Source organism: Coturnix japonica, chromosome 5 (genome assembly GCF_001577835.2).
Source record: "Coturnix japonica isolate 7356 chromosome 5, Coturnix japonica 2.1, whole genome shotgun sequence".
In the NCBI taxonomy this organism is placed as follows: domain Eukaryota; kingdom Metazoa; phylum Chordata; class Aves; order Galliformes; family Phasianidae; genus Coturnix; species Coturnix japonica.
The window spans coordinates 49,427,677-49,448,957 of NC_029520.1; the positions used below are offsets into that span (position 1 = coordinate 49,427,677).

At 46.8% G+C, this 21,281-nt stretch overlaps 2 protein-coding genes across 2 annotated transcripts in view; one reads left to right on the forward strand and one right to left on the reverse strand.

Moving 5' to 3' along the window:
- Positions 1–8,314, reverse strand: part of MNAT1 (MNAT1 component of CDK activating kinase) — a 106,646-nt gene extending 98,332 nt beyond the window's left edge. The window contains exon 1 of the mRNA XM_015865750.2: positions 8,060–8,314. Within this exon, the coding sequence (XP_015721236.1) occupies positions 8,060–8,148 (89 nt within the window). The 5' untranslated portion in view covers positions 8,149–8,314. The remainder of the gene's footprint in view (positions 1–8,059) is intronic.
- A 220-nt stretch (positions 8,315–8,534) lies between these two features.
- SIX4 (SIX homeobox 4) lies at positions 8,535–20,003 on the forward strand. The gene is made up of 3 exons (XM_015865749.2): positions 8,535–9,740; positions 11,032–11,720; positions 14,181–20,003. The coding sequence occupies exons 1-3, from the start codon at positions 8,887–8,889 to the stop codon at positions 14,975–14,977; spliced, it is 2,340 nt and encodes a 779-aa protein (XP_015721235.1). The 5' UTR covers positions 8,535–8,886; the 3' UTR covers positions 14,978–20,003.
- Positions 20,004–21,281: the final 1,278 nt, after the last annotated feature.

Consider the following 21,281-nt stretch of genomic DNA (forward strand, 5'->3'; position numbering starts at 1 on the left):
CAGGGAGGTGGTGGAGTCACCAACCATGGAAGTGTTCAAGAAACGTTTGGATGTTGTGTTGATATGATTTAGCTGGGAAGTATTGGGAATGGTTGGACCAGATGATCTTCTAGGTCTTTTCCAACCTTGATAATTCTGTGATCATCCTGGTGTTGCCCTCAGTCCTAGACATTCCCTTTTTCAGGATGTAGATTTTGTTTATTTTCTCTGGAACAAGGGGATTTGGAGGATTTAAAGGCAGCTTCTCATCTCCAGGCCACAGCAAATCAGTCACAGAGTTATCAAACTACACAACCACCACTGACAGCCCTTCCCAACACCATCCAGGGTGCATAAGGACTAAGGGTTTGTGATCTTCTTAAGCTTGCAGACAGCTACTCCCAGAACAATCCAAACCCTTCTCTTTACACAAGGCTATTCATGCACTCATGTTAAAGATTATCCAGTCATTAGTTACACACATAGACTTTTCAGCTCCTAATCTCCATGAAGATACCAGTTTTTAATAGGACACACACGACACGTTGCCAGCAAGGATGACAGGCACCGCGTGTGTGTCTGCCTGTACTTGCCTGGAACAAGCAAGGTCTCCAATCTGGCACTGCCAGCAGTTCTTGTGATGCAACAAATCCTGGTGCCAAACCTCCAGCCCAACCGTCCCAACACTTCCCATTCCGACTCCCGGGTTTGAAGGTGTCGGTATCAAAGCACTCCCTTCAGTTTTGTTGTCTAGGAAAAATCAGAAATTCTCCACAACCTGGGCACAAACCAACATCCTGCTGACACTGCTTGGCATTACTAAAATTAGGGAGCAGAACACTCTTAGGACTTGAGAACTCTGACCTGAACATTGCTACTTAAAAAGCACCCGCTCCTCACACTGCTCCATCCACTGCTTTCCAGCTCTCAGCAGAACCACTAATCTTTCTCTGTGACTTTAAGGAGTTAACGTGCTCGGATTAAGCCTAGGATTCTGCAAACGCTTAGACATATATTTAACCTTTGTGCTATGCTTTGGAGCAGGACTGTGATAACAGTAAAAATAATTACCTACGTGTTTCCCAGTTTGAAGCATAACAACCATCAAACCAGATTATTTGCTGATCATTCATTTGTGGCGGAGGCATCCTGTTCCCTCTTTCCTGAACATGAGCATTCTCTCTGCCATGTACATCATATAGAATTGCAAAGTGACTTAGAACATCATATCCAGGGCTTTAAAAGATGATCTTAGCTCAGAGAGTCTGATTTTGTCAGGTACAGCAGGAACTATTGTGAAGCTCTTAGATCAGATCTCACTACAAAACTCAGTACATGTTCAGCATCAATTTTTATGAGTGTAATAACAATCAGAGCAGCCTTTCTGGGAAGAAACACCCACCATCTCCTACATGTCATTAAATCATAAAGGGACCTGGGGGTGTGAATCCTAACTGCCCACAGCACGAGCTCAGCAGCTTGTCTCACATTCTACCATTAGGGAAGGTTTTTTTTCTTCCTCTGAATCCTGGAATACTCAATTCAGTTTCCAAAATGCTGACCCAGCCTTACTTCAAGCTTCACCTTCACTTGTCCTTGGAACAAAAAACAACAAGAAACCAATGCCTCAGACAAAGGGCAAAGGAATGCAACTTCCCAGTGTTCTAAGATGGCCTTTTCAAATCTGTTCTCCTAACAATTAAGTATTAACTGAGACACATCACAGCTTTCATAACTCGGGAAGATATTTGCTTAATTTCCTGTCTGTTCTATCTGTGTATATCACATATTAGAATTTTCAAGCTCAGGCAACAGGGGAGAACTCAAATGTCCTTCTTCCTCACAAACCCACAGAATTATTAGCTCGAATTATAATGTAATAGATGTATTTTTAACAGTATCTCAACATTAGTATTTAGACTGCAACCCAGAGCCAAATTTAAAAGCAAATATTCACCATCAAGGTTGAATGGCAGAAGGAAATTACCTCTTGGGTATATCAGTCATGATTTAACCACATCCCACGACCAACTTGGAGGGGCTTTAGAACAGTAATAGGATGGATCATTTCTAATCTCAATTAATAAAAACAGGAATAACTCCAAAAAGACAGAGAAAGGTGACCCAGATCTTTATACCCCAAGAATTCAGGAGGGAAAAAAAAAACCTCTTTCTGAGGGAATACAGTCAGCTAAAAGTGAAATTGTTTTTGCTTCTTCCTTTGAGGATGCAGATAGGCTTTGATTGTGCTACTATTTCAAACAAGTGTCAGCCAACCTGTCCTCCCATGGCACACCCAAGCGAAAAGCTCCATCATGTTTTTCCCAATTCATCCATAAGAAATAGTCAGAATGAAGCATCTTACTTAGTATTTTTTCAGTAGAAAAACCCAGAGGCCTTAAAAATATAAATATATCACACAGCAAACTTCTAGGGAACGAGTGACAGCCCTGAATACAACAGCTTGTGCATCTTGTATTTAAGATGCTTCACTTAGGATAAGAAAAAAAAAGCTCACTGAATAAAACTCAGATATGTATTTAAGCACTTAATTCCCACATGCTTAAGCTAAAATTACAGGTCCGACAGATCCTCACTACCTGCCTCTAATTACACTTCCTCAGACTTAACTTGGCTTAGGTACAATTCTGTGTTATTTTCCACAACCTCTGGGGCTTCACCCTCCATCCCAAAAGACGGTGATTTTCTTGAACCACACTGCAGAGAAGAATGCAGCAGGAGGCCAAGCCATCTTTTCACTTGGAAGGAGATTAAACACAAAGATTCCAAACTTGTTATTTTTTTTCCAGTGGCTCCAGCCCCATGCTCTGGCATGAGATCCCGCTCCACTGAATTCACTGGGGATGCTCAGACTTTCAACTCCTGGTGAATCTGACAGCCGCAAAACTCCGAGTGCTCCTAGCATTAAAATAAACAAGCAAATAATGAAACCTCTGTTTCTTCATTTTAGCAGCCGTTAGCGCTGCAATTAGAGTTCTCCGAGGATGCACTTACCCCCTAATGAATCCCTGGAACAGCCATAACAGGGTGCAGGGCAGATTAGAATCCCCACAACACAACCCACTGAATTGATGTCTCCCCTGAGCGATACAAAGCTGGGCCTAGAGATCGTAAGCATTGTTACGCCATTTTCATTTTGGAGCCTTATTAACAAATTAATTGAGAAATAAATATGTCTCCCTCTGGGAAAAGGCGAAAAAAATAAATCTATTTTAATAAAGAGACTATTTTAATAAAGAGACCTTTCCATAAGGCTCTTGTGGACAAGAAGAAGACAGCAGAAAAGTTTATTATCAAGCAAAACCATTAACAACCATCTAATATTGCAGTCGTGTATGAACAAAGGCAAACACAGGACAGGGATTAAAGCAGGAGCAGAAAGCAAGATATCAGCTTTCTGCAGAGGCCGCTCCAGTGCCCGCACCCATCTCCCAGAGCTGTCAAGCACGGGAAGGACACTTTGCAGAGACAGCACAAGGCTGGGGAAAAAGGGAGTTTCTGTGCTTTTGTTAGTGTGCAGACATCCACGTTTCTGGTTGGGATAGGTCACAGGTAGCTGTAGCAGCCCCACTGACTCCAAAGGAGCTTTACACACCAGTTTCCCCCCCTCCTCCCTGTAACAGGCAGCAGGACAACAAAGCAGAACCAGCAGCCTCAATTAACTGCTCTTTTACATAAGACTTTTGTGTCTGATTGTTGGAGACCATATGGTCCAAGTTTACAGCCAACAGTAAATGTCTTTACCCTGCCCTGTTTGCAGTAACAACCTCAACATTCTTTTAATGCCATTTTTGGTGGACGCATTTCCTTTCCTCTTTATGTAAGTAAATCACTGGGATATGCTTAACCTGCCTCCTAAAACTCAGCACAGGCCGTGACGTTCAAGCAGACTGAATAAAAGATAATCTCAAAGCCAGGTGCATTGTAACTGCACCGGCAAGAACACACCCTGCATCTGTATATTCAGAAAAGACATTAGGAACCTGAAAAATCCAAACCTGTATTTGAAAGCATTTGTGAACACACGACAGCTCTTCAGAGTGAGCTTTGCAAAGCCACCACTTCACCCTAGAAATTAATGCATTGCAGAACTTTAATCAAGCACTGCTCCGTAATTAGACACACTTTCCCATGCGCAAAAGCATCTTTAAAGCCAAGTATGTGATGCCTTGAACTCCTGTGATACTTAAGAAAATAAACTTAAAAAGACATTCATTATTCTTGAAGTGAACATTTCCATACTAAGTCCCACCTTAGAACAACTTTTAACTGCTAATTTATCACCCGCTCTCCCTGTGACAGGGAAGATTTATAGTGGAAAAGGCCTATTTAACATTACAGTAATGCCAAAAACACATGGCATTACACTTTTTGTTATTTCGGTCAAGCAGCAATAACTAAGGAAAATACTACAAAAATACCCCCCAAATATTCCCATAGTTGCAGGGTTTGGCATGATTCCATCAGAGCAAACTGCAGCAGCAACTCAACCTGAAGGATGTTTACAGCAGAGACTGAGCGTCCAATCTTATCCCCTTGCACTCATCTGGCTACCCCTTATCTCTGCTGCAGCACCACGGTGCTTATCAGCGTGTTGACCCCTACCATCAGTGGACGTGAGCACATTCCACAGCCCCCCAGCATAGCAAACACATGGTGGTATGAGAAAGCTGCTCCTCCCTCCTCTGCCTGTCTGCCTGTGTCGCTGTGCTCAATGCTACCTGTGTATATAGGTGCTGTGATGCAGAACAGATCTGTTGGCAGGGTCTAGGTCACAGTAAAAGAGAGGCTAAATAGGTGCTAGACCACATACAATCTACTCCACAGATTCATATGAGGAAGGGGAAAAGGATGAACAAACAGCCAAAGCACAGAACTTTATAGCAATGAGGACCTTCACTGCAGACATCTGCCAAGGAAAAAAAAGAACAAAGGAGCAAACAGGACCCACAATGCCCAACAAGCTGTCAAATACTTTGAGATTCACTTTGTTTACATAAGAAGTAGGGGAAAAGAAAGAAGGAAAAAAAGGAAAAAAGCTATGGAAGGAAGACTCTTCTAGTTTCATTCTAACCAGAGGGGAGGAACTAGGTAGGAAAGTGAAAGCAGAAACTTCCAGCTCCTGTGCCAGCAGGAAGTATGAAAAGGCATCACTTGCTGTTCTTCAGGGGGGCAGAACAGCCACAACATCAAAACAAAGAGCCGTTAAGTAGCAGTGAGTTAACACACCATCTCAAACAGATAATGCTAAAGCATTCAGAGGGTTTCCTGCATGGCCTTCCCCAGGTCAGATGAACTGCCCAACAAAACCCCTGTCAGCACAGAACGGTAAGAACACAAGCCAAAACTATAAGCACATCAGAGCAATTGCCTCAAAGCTCCTGAGCAAACATCAAACAAGGACAATTAAGGCAGTACAGTTCTGCAGGCAACTTATTAATCTTCCCCCATGGACAGTATTCAGGTGTTACTGCATTAAAAGAGCACTTCAAGGTTTCCAAATCTGGTCAGTGTAACAACATGTACCCTACGAAAACCAACGCACGCAGTTATCAAAGACCATTTCTGCTCTACATCAGGTTCCAGCAGCCTGAAGGACACAAGTAGTGAATTCTACAGAGCAGGAAACCAAATACACACGATAGCACAGGTTGGTCAGGGTTGCAATCAGTCCCTGGGATGATGCTGGAACACGTGAGCTGCCAAGCAACCCATCTGTTGCATATTTCAGATAACAATGCAGTTAAGAGCCAACATGCAACGTAATAACAAACCATATCAAGGGAACAGAATTATTTCCTTCAATGACAGATGAGCAATGCAGATAGGGAAACGTCAACTTGAGGCAACATACTTTCGATTTTGTGGGACTTTCAACACATCAATTAACAGTCATACACATTAAACACAAGGACATACTGAAGTACTGAGAGGCTACTAGAACCCTATACAAAGAAGTCAGTTACCTTTATTTTAGAGAGGAAACAGCAAGCTGTTACCAAGAAACAGCTTCAAGCATGGAGGTTTATGTAATATCATACAGAAAGAAGTACTTGTAATGCTAAAAACACCACTTTAAAGGGGTTACTAGAAGGATACTACAGAAGTGACACACTTGAATCACATCAAGATAAAAAGTTCTTACAACTGAGATAAAGAAACATAGAAATCCTACAGTGAGTAACTTTACCCTCACGCACATATGCTTTAAAGGAGTGGATCTCCAATGCAGCACCCCTGCACTGGGAAGGCAAAGGAGGAACTAACCTCTCTGATCTAGATGGGGTCAGGCTGGGTGGCATTGCAGTTTGTTCCACTTGCAGATACCGGGACTGTCCAAGCCCAAGGCTGCAAGTGCTCAGACCATCAATTTGGCCACAGAGAAAACAATTCTCAATGTAGAAGTGCAAAGTACAAGAGCGGAGTAAAGCAGAGGCAATCTCTGAGCAGCTAGAAAGAAACAAGGGAAGCCATGCAGAAACATCGGCCCCTAATAAGCTGGACCCAGGATAGCACAAAGTATGACTGATCTGCTCAAGTAAAACTCAGCTATAAAAGAAAACACTGAGAACCAAAGGAGAGAGCAGGCTGGAACACACTGTTCTCTGCTGGAAGTGGCTCTGGAGGAGTTTGAAAGCAGAAGACCATGAAGACCACCAGTGCTTTAAGCTCCATTGCAAAAGAAGATAGAAACATCATTTTAAAGCTGCACAGCCTCACCTAAGCCAGCTGCTACCTTTCAAACTCCAGCTAATGCACCACTAGTACAGCATCTACTCACTGCTCTTCCACATGCTTCCTTGGTAGCAGCAAAAGCATGTGTGAGGACATAGAGGATCAGGGAAAGAGATTAAAACTAGCCCCCCCCCCCCCCCCTTTTTGTTTCTATTCATCCCTGAGCAATATAACATAAATCCCTTATTGCAATCCAGTTTGTTCACCCTTACTACATCAGCACACAGGGTTTTTTAGGCTGTCTGAAACATGTATGTTATCCTAACATTTATGTAATAGGGAAGTTGGAGAAATGCATTAAGAAGATGAAAAACCAGAACAGATTGTTACTGCAGTATGGGGGTTTCTATCGTGAGTATCTATAAAGAATTAAGAGCAACACCTTTACAACCTGCCCAGAAACTAAGGCAGACTTACAGACCCATTAGTGCACATGTGCAGACAGCACAGTGCTTACATCAGCTACAGCCAGCAGTGGGAATTACCACCGAGTTCAGCTTTGGGCAACAGGAACAACGTTGGCAAGGACCTCACTGCTGCAAAGGGGATGTAGTGGAGAACCACCACCAGCACACGCTCAGCAGAGGATTGCCCAACACTTAAAGCAGCACTAAAACTTCAGGTAAAGCAATCATCATTCAGAACACTCAGGGTAAAATACACATAGAATCACAGAATGACCCGGGTTGGAAGGGACCTCAAGGATCATGTAGTTCCAACCCCCCTGCCTGGCAGGGCCACCAAACATACACCTTTACTAGATCAGGTTGCCCAGGGCCCCGTCCAACCTGGCCTTGAACACCTCCAAGGACGGGGCATCCACAACCTCCCTGGGCAGCCTGTTCCAGGGCCTAACCACTCTCCTAGTAAAGAACTTCCCCCTGACATCCAACCTAAATCTTCCCTCTTTTAACTTAAAACCATTTCCCCGTGTCCTGCTATTGTCAGCCCTTTTGAAGAGTTTACTCCTCTCCTGGGTGTAAGTTCCCTTCAGGTACTGAAAGGCTGCTATGAGGTCACCCCGCAACCTTCTCTTCTCCAGGCTGAACAAACCCAACTCCCTCAGCCTGTCCTCATAGGGGAGGTGCTCCAGCCCCCTGATCATCTTCATGGCGTAGATAAGGGTGTTGTGGCTTTGTTTTCCCCTCAGTTACCCACACAGAACACTAAATACAAGCGAGAAGCTTTTAAACAGCCCAGAAACGCGTTTCCCTCTCCATACCCCATATCCTGCCCCGGCCACATCCCCAGAGCTCTGCACTAACGAGGGCCCGAGCGCTCCCATTGCACCCCGACAGCCCCGCAGCCCGCAGGCCTCACTCACAGCGTGTGCCCGCAGACGTTGACCATCAGCTTCAAGGATGGGTTGCGGTACTTGGTGGTCTTACATCGCGGACAGCCCTGTTCGTCCATGGCCGCCGCCTCCTCCCCTCGTTTCTCGTTCGGTTTCTCTCCGCTCCCTTCCTTCCTTCCTCCTTCCGCCTCCCGGTCCGTCTCCAAATCGTCCCCCCCGGCACCTCCCGCCGCCCCGCTCGTTCCGCACCGAGGCCCTCAGCGCTGCGAGCGGCCGGGTCGGGCCGGTACGAACCGCTCCAACTCACAGCCCGACCCGGCTGCGCTCAGTGAGCCGCCACACTCCGAAGCTTTATTTCTCCATCTCCAGCCCCGCGGGACGGGAACGGAGCAGAACGGAACAGAACGGGCTGAGGGGCCGCGCGGCTCCAGGTGAAGGAGGAGGGAGTTGGGGGGGGGGGCTGAAGAGAGCGGGGCCGCTTGATTGACAGTCGCCATGGCGACGCGCGAGTCCCCGCCCACTCCTGCCGGAGCAGCCAATGGGAGGGCGCGGCCGGGCCAGCAGGCTGCGGTGCCATGTAGTATTGCGGCGGGGCCGGGAGTCACGTTGGGGGGAGCCGCGGAGAGGAGCCCGGTTCCACTACTTTGCTATAGCAGCTCTCGTTAATGGTTATTGCGTGGCCGGGAGGAAACCTGATCGGCTAGAGCCGGCCGAGAGCAGGAGGAGGAGGAGGAGTGGACTTTCCGGAGAGATAGAAGAGGGGGGAGAGGAGGAGAAGGGGACACCGAGAGAGGGGGGAGAGGAAAAAAAAAACACAAAAAAAAAAAAAAAAAAAAAAAAGGAAAACAAACCGAGTCATGTCTTCTGCCTCCCCCGCGGACGAGATCACGATCAAGCAGGAAAATGTGATGGAAATCCTCTCCGACGCCGGCAAGGTGCCCCCGGACGGAGCGGCCCCGCTGAGCCCCGCGCCGCCGCCCCCCCAAACCGCCGCCCCGTTCCCCATGGAGCACGGAGCCGCCGCCGGGGAGGAGGAGGAGGGCAGCGCCGAGCCCGTCCTGCTCCACACCGAACTTTTGGCCCGGAACCACCACGCCGCCGCCGCGTCTCCCTCCTCCTCCTCCTCCTCCTCGTCCTCTTCGTCGTCCTCCTCGCAGCCCCCCCTGGCTTTTTCCCCGGACCACGTCGCGTGTGTGTGCGAGGCGCTGCAGCAGGGGGGCAACCTGGACCGCCTGGCCCGGTTCCTGTGGTCTTTGCCCCCGAGCGATCTGCTACGTGGCAACGAGAGCCTGATGAAAGCACGGGCGCTGGTGGCTTTCCACCAGGGCATCTACGCCGAGCTCTACAGCATCCTGGAGAGCCACAACTTCGACTCGTCCAACCACCCGCTGCTGCAGGAGCTGTGGTACAAAGCTCGCTATACCGAGGCGGAGCGAGCCCGGGGCAAACCCCTGGGGGCGGTGGACAAGTACCGGCTGCGGAGGAAATACCCCCTGCCCCGAACCATCTGGGACGGCGAGGAGACGGTGTATTGCTTCAAGGAGAAGTCCCGCAACGCCCTCAAGGAGCTCTACAAGCAGAACCGCTACCCCTCGCCGGCCGAGAAGCGCAACCTGGCCAAGATCACCGGGCTGTCCCTCACTCAGGTCAGCAACTGGTTCAAGAACCGCCGCCAGCGGGACCGCAACCCGTCCGAGACTCAGTCCAAAAGGTGAGCGCTCGCCCCGCTCCCCGCCCCCTCTCCCGCCGCCGTTTCTCCCTCTCCCGGCCCTTTCTTCCCTTGCAAACATGGCGCTTACCTTCGGCCTCCCTCCTTCCCCCTCCCCACTCCCTCGCTCCCAGCGCACCCCCCCGGGCACAACTTTTCCGGCCGTCTCTATGAGTGCGTGAAGCGGGGGAGGCGTGTGTGTGTATGGGACGGGGACGGGGGGGGGAAGCGTTGTTTGTCTGTTTGTTTCCTCTCTGTTTTTTTGTGGGTTTTTTTTGGGGGGGGGGTGTTTGTTTTTAACTTGGCCATCCCTCCTGACAGAGTTAATCATTGACGCGCGGGGTCCCGCCGCTCACTCTTGTTTTGAAACCTGACTCGGGAGCGGCCCCCGCTCGGGTTTCAACGGGGCGAAACACCGAGGCCCGAACGACGAAGCCGGAGCTCGGCCCTCCCGCTCGGCCCCGGCCTCCCCCCGCTCCGCCCGGCGCTGCTCGGCCCCGCTCCGCCTCCTTCCCCCGGGGCGTGGGGCCGCGGCGGGGGCTCGGGCAGGTGGAGGTGACCTCCCTGCTGCCGCCCCTCCCGCCCGCCTTCCTGCCTCCTCGGGAAGGAGGGAGGGGAGTGAAGAAAGAAAGGGGGGGGGGGGAAAGGGAGAAAAAAGAAAGAAAGAAAAAAAAAAGCCGAGGGCCTCGAGGCATTTCTCAACCAAGGGCGCGATTGTGCAGCGCGGCCCCCCTCTCCTCGGGACACATCAAAGGGCGGGGGGGGAAGGGAGGGAGAGACCGAAAAATGCGATGGAGGGCGGTGGAGTCAGAGAGAAAAACGCAGCGCGGCGCCCCGCTCCGGATCCCCCCCAGCACAAAAGGCGGAGGTGGCACCTGGAGGCCCCGGGTGTCCCTTAGGGGCCTCTCCCGCAGCTTCCCGGCCCGCAGCTGCCGCCCAGCGCTGTACCAAATGGCTGCTGCTGCTTTCGCACGTGCGGGTTCCCTTCCATCGGGCCCTCTGCTTGGTTGGGGTCAGCGAGGAGTCTGTAATGCAGGAAAGGTGGCCCTGCCAGGCAGGGGGGTTGGAACTGCATGATCCTTGAGGTCCCTTCCAACCCGGGTCATTCTGTGATTCTGTGAAAGTTTCTCCCTACTTTGATGTGTTCTTTACTGAGAAACCTCTGCCTTGACTCGTTTTAAAGGCAAAGCGTAAGAAATAGAAGTTATTCCCACAGCCCGTATCGTGGCAGGGAGGCTCCTTTGGTCCAGAGCTCTCTGGTAACACAGTGTCATCTCTCTGTCTTTCCCAAAAGCGAATCAGATGGCAACCCCAGCACGGAGGATGAGTCCAGTAAGGGGCAGGAGGATTTATCCCCGCATCCACTCTCCAGCTCGTCCGACGGAGTCACCAGCCTCAGCCTTCCCAGCCACATGGAGCCCGTCTACATGCAGCAGCTTGGAAACACTAAAATAGCCTTGAGCTCATCTGGTGTCTTGTTGAATGGGAACCTCGTGCCCGCCAGTAGTTCTCCCGTCTTTCTCAATGGTAGCTCTTTTCTTCAGGGACCCAATGGTGTCATTCTCAATGGACTCAGCGTGGGGGCTTCGCAGCCGGTAACTTTAAATTCACCTAAAACCACTACGAGTGCTGTGAGCAACGGGGTGTCTATCACTGACATCATGTCATCTTCTTCAGAAGACGTGAAAGACTTCAAACTCCTCCAGGCTTCAGTCCCCAACACAGCAGCAGACACGTTCAGCCCCAGCAACATACCTGTTTCCTTCCCCGGATTGATACCGAGCTCAGAAGTGAAAAGGGAAAGCACACAAACTGTTGCTTCCCAAGATGGAGGCTCTGTAGTTACTTTTACTGCTCCTGTCCAAATAAACCAGTATGGCATTGTCCAGATCCCCAATTCAGGAACAAATGGCCAGTTGCTGAACGGAAGCATCGGTTTCTCTTCTCTGCAGCTGCCTCCTGTTTCTGTGGCAGCTTCTCAAGGTAAAAGCTTTATTTGTTACAGGGTAAAGCTGCGAGGAAAAAATCAGGGTTGGGCACACGTTACAAAGCTATCGTGCTTCTTCCTGTCATCTACTGTCATATCCTGACCCCAGCCACGTGCAGCACATCACATCATTTGTCCCTTTTCCTTCTGTGTAGATTCTTTTCACAGGTAGGCTGTGGTGTGAGGGCTGAGCTGCTTTAGCAAGAGCAGAGAAGGAAGATCTGCTTCATTCCATGCCTTTCCCCCAAAGCCAATGATATCAGTCTTCGCAGTAATTTGTAGATTTCACACATTTCAGTAAATGGAAATGCTCCCCGTGTGCCATTGAATTCTTTTTTTATGAGAAAGTTTATAAAAAAATGAGAGCAGCAGCAGCTGGAAGCTGTTTGCTGTTGTTGTTCTAAGCGGTGATTGTTTGGTTGCTTTTTGTTTTTTAACCAACCAGTTTCATAAATAAATTTTAAATGGCCATAGACGCAGCAAAACCAAGTTGCGCTCATGAACTTCCTATCCCATAATTAAGAATGAATAAACTGCAGGGAAACAATAGGAAGATGTAACAGCTCGTAGATAGAAAATGCAGGGGGATTGGGGTAAAACTGCCATCTGCCCAAGGGAAATATGTCATCGCAGGTTCACGTGCCAAGTGTGAAGTCTCCTCCCTGACTTTGCCAGGGTTTGTATTAACAATGCCATGCACTGAGACTTCAGCCAGGAGGAAGCGCAGGGAATGCAGCAGTGGTTCTGCTTCATTATTTTGAAGCGGCTCAAATACAAAGCGGAACTGAACGACTTTGTTACTTATTAACCGCTGTATCTTTGGTTATGAAAATGATTAAACTTGAATGAATTGCTGTAGTTCCAGGAGTGCTGAGTACTACGCTGGAAATCAAATTGTCAGCTAATTTCACTTATGGGAAGTTAACTGTTTTTTGCTGTTAAAATAGCACAGAGAGGAACGCTGAGACTGTACAAATGCTTTTTAAACAGGTAGAAAATTATAAGAACAAGAAATATGACTTTTTCCAGTAAGTTTTGGTCAATTATCAGTGACAATTAGTTTAACCAAGATAAAAGGAGGTGAGACATTTGGTCTGAATACCACCTGTAATTACAAAGCTGTGTAATCCACGTGCTCCAAGGCATAAGCTGACAGCTGGCAGCAGCAAGAATGAAATTTGTGTTCCTGAAATATGGAACAATGGGAAAGCCCAAAGTGCATAATAAGCCGCTCTCTAAACATTTTCCCCATGGCTGAAAATATCAATTCCCACTGGGGGCCGATCCACAGCATGTGTGGTGCAGGGAAAAGTCAAGATCCACACTGGCTGCTTTGTTTTCTCTCCTTTCTGTTTTTTTTTTAACGTGAAAAGGATGAATAGCTCCCACTATTCCAAGTGAAGTGCATTGCAGGCTGAGTAAGCTACAGTAAACGATATGTTATTGCCAGGTAACTTCCAGTTGCCTCAACTTTATTCTTCTGGTTTCTATGTACGAGTGGCATCTTCCAAGAAATCATCCCAATTTATGAGTGAAAATGAATGAGGAGCTAAACTTTTCCCCCAGGTGACATATGCTTCAGTGCTGTTATGAAAAAATCACACTATCACCATCTGTAGCTTCTTAAAATTACAATTATGAAATGCCTGTTGTGAAATATGTTTAAAGGGGGACCCTGTCATAAGAGCCAGGGTATCTTATTGTAGGGATGGTTACAATGACCACTTTCATGGTGTGTCCAGCAGAACCAAATTCAGATCTTGTCTGGCCAGATTTTCTTGCTGTGCTTATCTGGGACATCACCCAAGCAGTCCAGTGGCTTTCAGAGAGGGTGGTTGGGATAGCTTTGCACCATACAGTGGGTGTAAGAGGGATAGGCTTCTAGCAACATGTGATGAAGCACAGTGAAAGGCAATACGTCTGTATGCTTGGCTGGCTGCAAAGTAATCCTGGTAGAAGTTATTGTTGTTTGAACTTTTCCTCCTGCAGGTTCGCTCGGGTAGGTTCTGCCCTGCAATGGTGTGTTTTATGTGACGTGTCTATGCTTTCCCACACACAGGTTGTGATCTGTCTCTGAACTATCTTTAATAGCTTCTCATGCTTCTATTCTTAGATAGAAATTGAGTGGTGGCAACTAGTGAGGGCCAAAGCACGTTCGTTTTAATCACGTGGCCAGGAACTGTTTGCTCCTTAATGAGAGCGAGTCTGAAAGACACCTGATTTACCACAGCTTTAATTTTCTCTTTCTAGACACGGTTTCTATTAACAGAAGCGTTTATTTCTTCCTACCATTTTTTCTCTCACCTGTTGTAAACAAGGCTCTTCCATTTCACATGAAATACGTTGGGTGTATGTACTCCAAACACAGGACTACCAAAGCGTCTCAGCAAAACAACTGCAGAGCTTTCTGACAGCTGTAATCTGTATTTTCCTCTCTTTTGTTTCCCTTTCCCTAGATAACGTTTCAGTAAATTCTAGCACATCAGATGGAGGAACTTTCACAAGTGACTCTTCAACAGTGCAACAAGGAAAGGTTTTCTTCAGCCCCCTCACCCCGAGCGCCGTCGTTTATACAGTTCCCAATTCAGGTCAGGCGGTGGGATCTGTCAAGCAGGAAGGACTGGAAAGAAGCCTTGTGTTTTCTCAGTTAATGCCAGTTGGTCAGAACACGCAACTCAATGTAAACATGTCTTCTGAAAATATATCCAGCGGAGGACTCCAGTCCCTGGCCTCCTCGTTAGTGAATGTAACGCCCTCACATAATTTCTCCCTTACACCACCGACTCTTTTAAATGCTGCAGAACTGAGCTCTGGTATTTCCGAGAGCCAGTCCATGTCATCGCCCGTAACCAGTACCTCTACTGTGATATCTATCAGCAACACTAACTATGCAACTCTTCAGAACTGCTCCCTCATTACCAGTCAAGATCTGTTGTCTATTTCTACAGCACAACCCACGCTTGGAGAAATCGTTTTTACGACTGGAGACCGTGTGAGCCATCCATCTGCACAAGTCCATCAGGATTTTGTCCGAGAGCACAGGTTGGTTCTGCAAGCTGTACCAGACATCAAAGAGAATTTCTTGCCTAATTCAGAAAGCAAGTCAACTGGCAATTTAATGATGCTGGATTCGAAATCCAAGTATGTTATGAGTAACATGGTTGACACAGTTTGTGAAGAACTGGAAACGGACAAAAAGGAACTTGCCAAACTGCAGACAGTTCAGATGGATGAAGATATGCAAGACTTATAATCATTTTTTTTTCTTGCTTTCTGTTTCAGTAGCTAAGACTCCTGTTGAGGCCCTAAGAAGCACCAAGTGGGGTTTTTTTGTTGGTGTTTTTTTTTTTAAAGAAAACAGAAGAAAACATTTAAATGGTCTGAATTGATGTACAGAGGAATCTCTGGCAGCGGGTCTCGGTTGCCGCACTTGGTTTGCATGCAGTATTCTCTTTTAAGCAGATTAAAGGAGAAAGGAAATGCCAGGGGAAGTACCAAGCAAATGGGTACAGGTTTGGCTACTGCTACTGCGCTGATAACGTAACTAGATTCTCTGTAGTGCAACATACTATCAACAGTAAGTATACACTCCTAACAGTAGATAGAAAGCAAAAATCTTGCTCTGGAATGGTAGAAACGATGCAGTTCTTTTCGCTGTTTACTTCTAGTCCGTGGGCATTGAAACATTTCTAAGAACTCTAGACAATACCTCACAGGCTACTTTTTTGTTGTTGGAGGTTAAGAAACAAAACGAAACCCTGACTAAGTTTGTTACTGGCGTGTTTGCTATGTTTTTTTCCCCCAGCAGACTTGTGTTCATACCAAAAATCTCACATCAAACATGGGCAGGTTTCAAAGTGCTGCAGATGGCATTTTGTCAGTGCACCAGATAAAGCATCATCTGAAACTCTAATTATGCAACTCGGAAGCTTTCTCTCCAGTATGAATGTAAATATTGTTTCAGTTCTTATAAAGGAGACGTTTTTTAATTAGTACAATGGATTTTATTTATGGTTTATGTTCCCTTTCACTTTAGACACAATGCATTGGAAAGGAAAACGTTTTCTGGCTGTTTAATTTATTTTTATTGTTTGAGCAGGAAGTAAACGTAGTTATTTCTGACAAGGTTTTACTTTTTTTTAGGTTTTCAAGCAATAGACTGTAAAGTAAAATGTTAATCACACTGAAACTAGAAAATGAGCTCCCAGTCTCACAAACCCAGGAGGTCCCTGTCTCTACCCCCTCTGTCTTTGCATTCAGGGGTTTTTTTGTTTGTTTTGTTAGTAATTTGCAAATTAGTCGAACCTTTTTTTTTGCTTTGTGTATTTTTTTTACGGAATTCCATGTGCCTTTCTTCCTAGTGGCCTTATCTTTGTTACTAAAGCACAGTGGCAGGAGGAATAAAAACACTGACTTGCAAATCTCCGTCCTCAGGGCTGAAGCCTGATGCCTTACTTTTGCAAGTAGCCCCGCTGACCCCAGAGTCCCTACTTGCACGAGTAAGAAGAGTTGAGTCTTTTGGTCACGCTGGGTGACACTGAGTGGTGGTGCAGGGAGCTGGGGGCAGGAGGATTGTGCAGGGGGACCACAGGGCAGAGCAGCACAGGAGGAAGGATCTTGGCTCTGGCCTCCATCTGATGAGTGTGGAAGGTTGGTGGGCAGGCCGGGGAAGGGAGTCCCATGTTTCCCCACAGCCATTGGCTCAACAGCCCTTGTGGGAGGGCTTCTGCTGCTGTTCAGCAAGCAGGCCCCCATCCAGGAGTGCACTTAAGCATGGATTTATAAATCCTTCCAGAATAAGCAGCACGGGGGCCAATGGTGGGAACTGCAGCTGCCCAGAAGGAGCAGCCCTGCTCCTGCTCCCTGTCTGTGTGGGGATGGGTGTCCTCTCCCTTTACCCCTCTGCTCTCCTTCAGGTACAGCACAAGCAGGCAGGCTGTGGGCAGGTAGAAAAGACCTTACCTTTCCTCCAGAGAAACTTTTGTAGCGTGGAAAAGCACATCCTTAAGCTTTAAAATAATAATAATAATAATGCAGATGTATAAAAATGACATGCTGTTTATCTTTGTGTTTCTGTTTTATTTTTATTTCTTATTCTAATGTGAATATATACAGTAGCTAAAGCATGTATTCATCCTCATCAGGGGCGTGGGTCGAAGCCTTTGGAAGACGATGGGAGATTTTTTCCTAAACTTCTGTGGGCTCCACACCAGGCCCAATAAAAAATCACTTGGGCAAAAAGAGTGGACAGGAAAGTGAATAGAGAGTGCACATCCCAGTCTGTTTCTGTCTTGGTTATTACCTGGTTCTGTGGAAAGCCTTTAAGGAATGAAGGTTTCTCCTGTATGGCACAGACATCCTTGCTGTTGTTTTGCACTATATTGAATGCAGCATGTTTTGCAAGGCAGTGTGTGAAACCTCAGAGCTGAGCTCTGCTGGTAAATGCTGCAGTTTACACTGCAAGCTGGAGTCTTGAACGTTGCAGGGAAAAGTGCAGGGGAAGGGAAGAGCAAGTGTGCAAGGCTTGCACTTTGCAGCTGCAGGGAGTCACTGGTGCTTTGCAAACAGAAGCTGCCCCTGAGCAGTTGGCTGTCCCCATGTGCACCCGAACAAAAAGGGTGTTGAAGGCAAGTGCTTTAAAGTGGAGATTATCACAAGCAGAGCATGGAGCTATATGTTCCCCTGGCACAACTTCTCTTGGCATTTAGGGGATCTCCATGTGAGCAGGGAATCGGATGGTGCAGAACTCTGCTCCGGTGGTTTATCCGAGTGCCTCGCTGGGTCCCAGCATGAACAATTTGTTTTCCACCTCTCTTTCACCCTCAAAACAAAGATGCTGATTATGATAACAGGATCTGTATCTGATCTGCATGAATTGCTCAACTTCTTGGAAAAAGAAGGTTCCTGTATTGTTGTATTAATGGAGAACGTATGCAAAGAGCAGGAGCTGTGTGTAGCTCTGAGAGAGTTGTTCAGGGCTTAACGTTTGGTTTGTGAAGCTGTTTCTAGAGGCAAGAGAATATTTCAGAGCTCTCTGTCAAATGTTGAACTCATCAGGTCCCGAAACTGAAAAGACTGTGGTGTCATACCAGTACATTAGTGTTTTTTTTTCACTTCCCTTGCATTTGTGGTGTTGCTGAGGCTCTGAATTTTGCAGCACAGTTGATTATAACTGTGTATGTTGTTACAGTGGTGCGTATCTCGGGGTGCCTGGTACTTCTAATAGGAGACCTCCTGTTCTTTCATGGGAGCGGAGGATGTATATAAAAGCAGCGGTTTGGGACAAAGTAAGATTAATCTATTTGTCTTCCAGGTATCAAGTAACTTATTTCGTTATTATGTTTTACTCTTTCTTTCTCCCACTGAAAATAAGTGTCATTCCCTCCAGATGATGTAGTTAGAACCTCATGGGGTTATTTTGCAGGTACATATGCACAATATAAAGACTCATTGCACGGTACAGTGTTTCTAAAATAAATATTTAAATAGTAGTTTTACTCCTACTGTAAATTTAAGGGTCGGTTTTTATTATGCGGCCCTCAAGCAAGAAGGCTGACTGCTCTATGTAGACAGGACACAAAGCCCCATCGAGCATCTGGGGCCACATCTTCAGCTGCTGTAAATAAGGCATTGCTCCACTATTTCCCAACTGAAGATTTTACATGGTGTTCAGGGGGTACGGATGCTCATCTCCCACAGATACTGATGGCAGAGAGCATCTGAATCTCATGGACAGACCTTACTATCGCATTCTGTTGTTTCAATGGAAGATTAGTCTATCCAGCACAACCACTTCTCTTCCCTTTCCGCTGTGGATGAGAATAAGAATCATTTCAACTTCACATGTTTGTAACTTGTAAGTCCACTGGAAATCTTACAGGAAATGTTGCCAAATTCTACTGCTTTTCTGGTCCCAGACTCAGCTTTGAAAAATACGCTTAAAGTTTAAGCAAATCCCTATAAAGCATGAGTGCTAAAAACAAACAAACAACCTTTATTCTTCACTACCTTGAATTAAAGCTGCCTCTATTGCACCAGACTTTTGCAGAGAACCAGAAATATACTGAATCGAATGCTCTGTCTGGACTATTTGCAGCATTATTCCTGTGGTCTTACCTAGTTGGACATTTCAGCCACATCAGTCATGAACATCTATTGGCCAGCTCATTGGCTGGGATAAACGAGCACAGTTCACTGACTTTCATGTCATTTCACACCAGCTGAGAAAGTGGTCCATTCATTTCACTGGAGCTGGATCAGGGATGGATTTGGCCCAGTTTGCAGTGACACTATGAACCGGTTCACAAGGCCGATGCTCAGACAGTTGCAATGAACAGCACCAATCTATCCAAGCAAATACCTCTTTCCATGTATCACTTCACCCTGCCTGTGGATTCAGGAAGATGCAGTTAGAAAGCTGTTTTCCCTACAAGTAAGGCTGGAACCGTCTTTATCATTGTTATCTTTATGAGATCAATGACAAAAGTGGATGGATTCACAGAAATAATTTGCAATTAAGTTAAGCAAGGCGGAATTTGGCCCCATGTGCACAGGAGCTTTTCCTGTACGTAGATTTCCAGTGCCTGTGCACTTTTCTTAACGAGGACAGACAAACAACCATCAGGGCGCATCCCTCTGGTTCTGCATGAAGCAAACATGCAGGATCCCAGGGACATGGAGCCGGTGTTGTCTGTGGTCCGGCAGCATCTCAAATCACAATAACAATAATAATGTTGTAACTCCAGAAACAAAATGAATGGCATTTTACAAAGCAAGGAGACCTGAAGTCTTCCTGTATCTCCTAGCAGTGAGTGTCTTGAAGGATGTTTTATATCTTACTCTTACGTTTCATATAATTTAAACTTAGCTTCTTACATTTCTGAACTCAAGGAGGGCGGTGAATCCTCTGACTTTCAGGATTCACATTCAGAGGATGTTTGTTCTTTTGCTGCATGTACTGCTTGTCCAGAACTTACCAGTTATTTCTGCGATATTGGTTTATTGTGCCTTACAACAAATGAGACATTGAAGCGGAATGTACGCGTTAGAGGAGGGAATAATCAGAAGTCTTTACTGCACTGTTAGATGATGCCGACCCAGAGAGTATCATCAAACATATCCGTGCTTAATTACCCAACCAAAGAGATCTAAAGTATGTATGTTTGTTGTACTGTAATAGGGGTTTGTGCCTGGACAATTAAGTGTTTTATTTGTATTCTGAGATGATGTGAACTTATTTTTCTAAACACTATACTGAATAAACTTTATATTTATACACATCTCGTGTAAATATTTCTCTTTACAGTATCTTTGAGTTGTTAGAAGACCAATCCGAGGTAGGATCAGTGCTTTTAATGGCTTGCTGTGAGGGTGGTGGTAGCAGTGAACCCCTGTGCTCACCATAGAACTGATGTGGAGCCTCCCTAAGTGGGATGAGCTTCAAAAGTACTAAATTAAAAACCAGAGATTGTCTATTTCACATGAAACCCACTTATTAAATCTGTCTCAAACCAAATTTACTCCCTAATTAAATACTATCTTAATAAATTTCTACCTGCTGCTTGGGACCGGGACAGCATTTACTCACAGCTTCCTTGGCATTAAGGCTTTTTGGTTTTGAATAGGTAAATCCCTATTTGCTGTATCTGTGCAGATTCTATCCCAGCAGCAGCACACGTCCTGCTCACCCCATGCAGCACAGCTCACGCTGTTCCTGGAGGCCCCCCAGCACAGTGCATCCCTCCCTCTGTGCCCCATGGCTCAGCCTGCTCCTCTGCAGCTGCTGCAGCAAATCCAGCTCCCTGAAGGTAGAAGGAGACAATTGTGTTGCCCAACCACTTTTCCTTCCCAGCAGCAGTGTGTGTGACTCAGTCCTGTTGTTCGTATCACTTACCTTTGGCATGGCAAAGGTTTTGCCTGAGCAGTAGGACTGGAATAATATTTTCCTGCCCGTGGGGGACGACTGCAGTTTCCAAGTAGTTAATTGATCTCCGACAGCAGCTCCATTCCAGCTTTGCTTGGGGCAAGGCTGAGGGTCTGAAGCTGTCCTTCAGCCCGGCTGACCCAACACAAGTGGGCTGGGAGTGGTTTCTTTTCTGAGGCTTTCCTGTGGGCTCTAGTCTGTCCTGTTAGGCTCAGGGCAGAGCAGCTGCTGGGTCAGCTCCACTTTGGGGGGGATCCCTCACAGGCACAGGAGGGACTTGTGGCTGCTCAGCCCCCAGCTTGGCCCGGCAGAGCACAGGAGGGCAAGTGAGAAGAGGAAAAGTCTCTGCCTATGCAAATGTCAAAATTCTCCCTGAGCAGCCACCCATGCGGTATGCAGGATGAATCATGTCCTAACGGAGCACATTCCTACTACTTTGGAGGGCTTTGCAGATGTGCTCCAGGTCACCCTAGGCGAGAAAACCACACACAGCCACGGTTACATGCTCCTTGGCAGCTTGTGTGCAGATGGGGAATGGGGGACAGCACCTTCAGAAGGGTGGGCAGCCCTCTTCCCAAGCTGGGTCCCTTTGTGTGCAGATACAGGATGCTGGAGAGAGAAACAGGGCTGCTGG

What these genes read in the sequence shown, in the direction of transcription:
- SIX4 (XM_015865749.2), top strand. Translation starts at nt 8,887, where the DNA reads ATGTCTTCTGCCTCCCCCGCGGACGAGATCACGATCAAGCAGGAAAAT. An exon ending in TCCGAGACTCAGTCCAAAAG is followed by an intron (nt 9,741 to 11,031) that starts GTGAGCGCTCGC and finishes CTTTCCCAAAAG; the next exon opens with CGAATCAGATGGCAACCCCA. An exon ending in TTCTGTGGCAGCTTCTCAAG is followed by an intron (nt 11,721 to 14,180) that starts GTAAAAGCTTTA and finishes CCCTTTCCCTAG; the next exon opens with ATAACGTTTCAGTAAATTCT.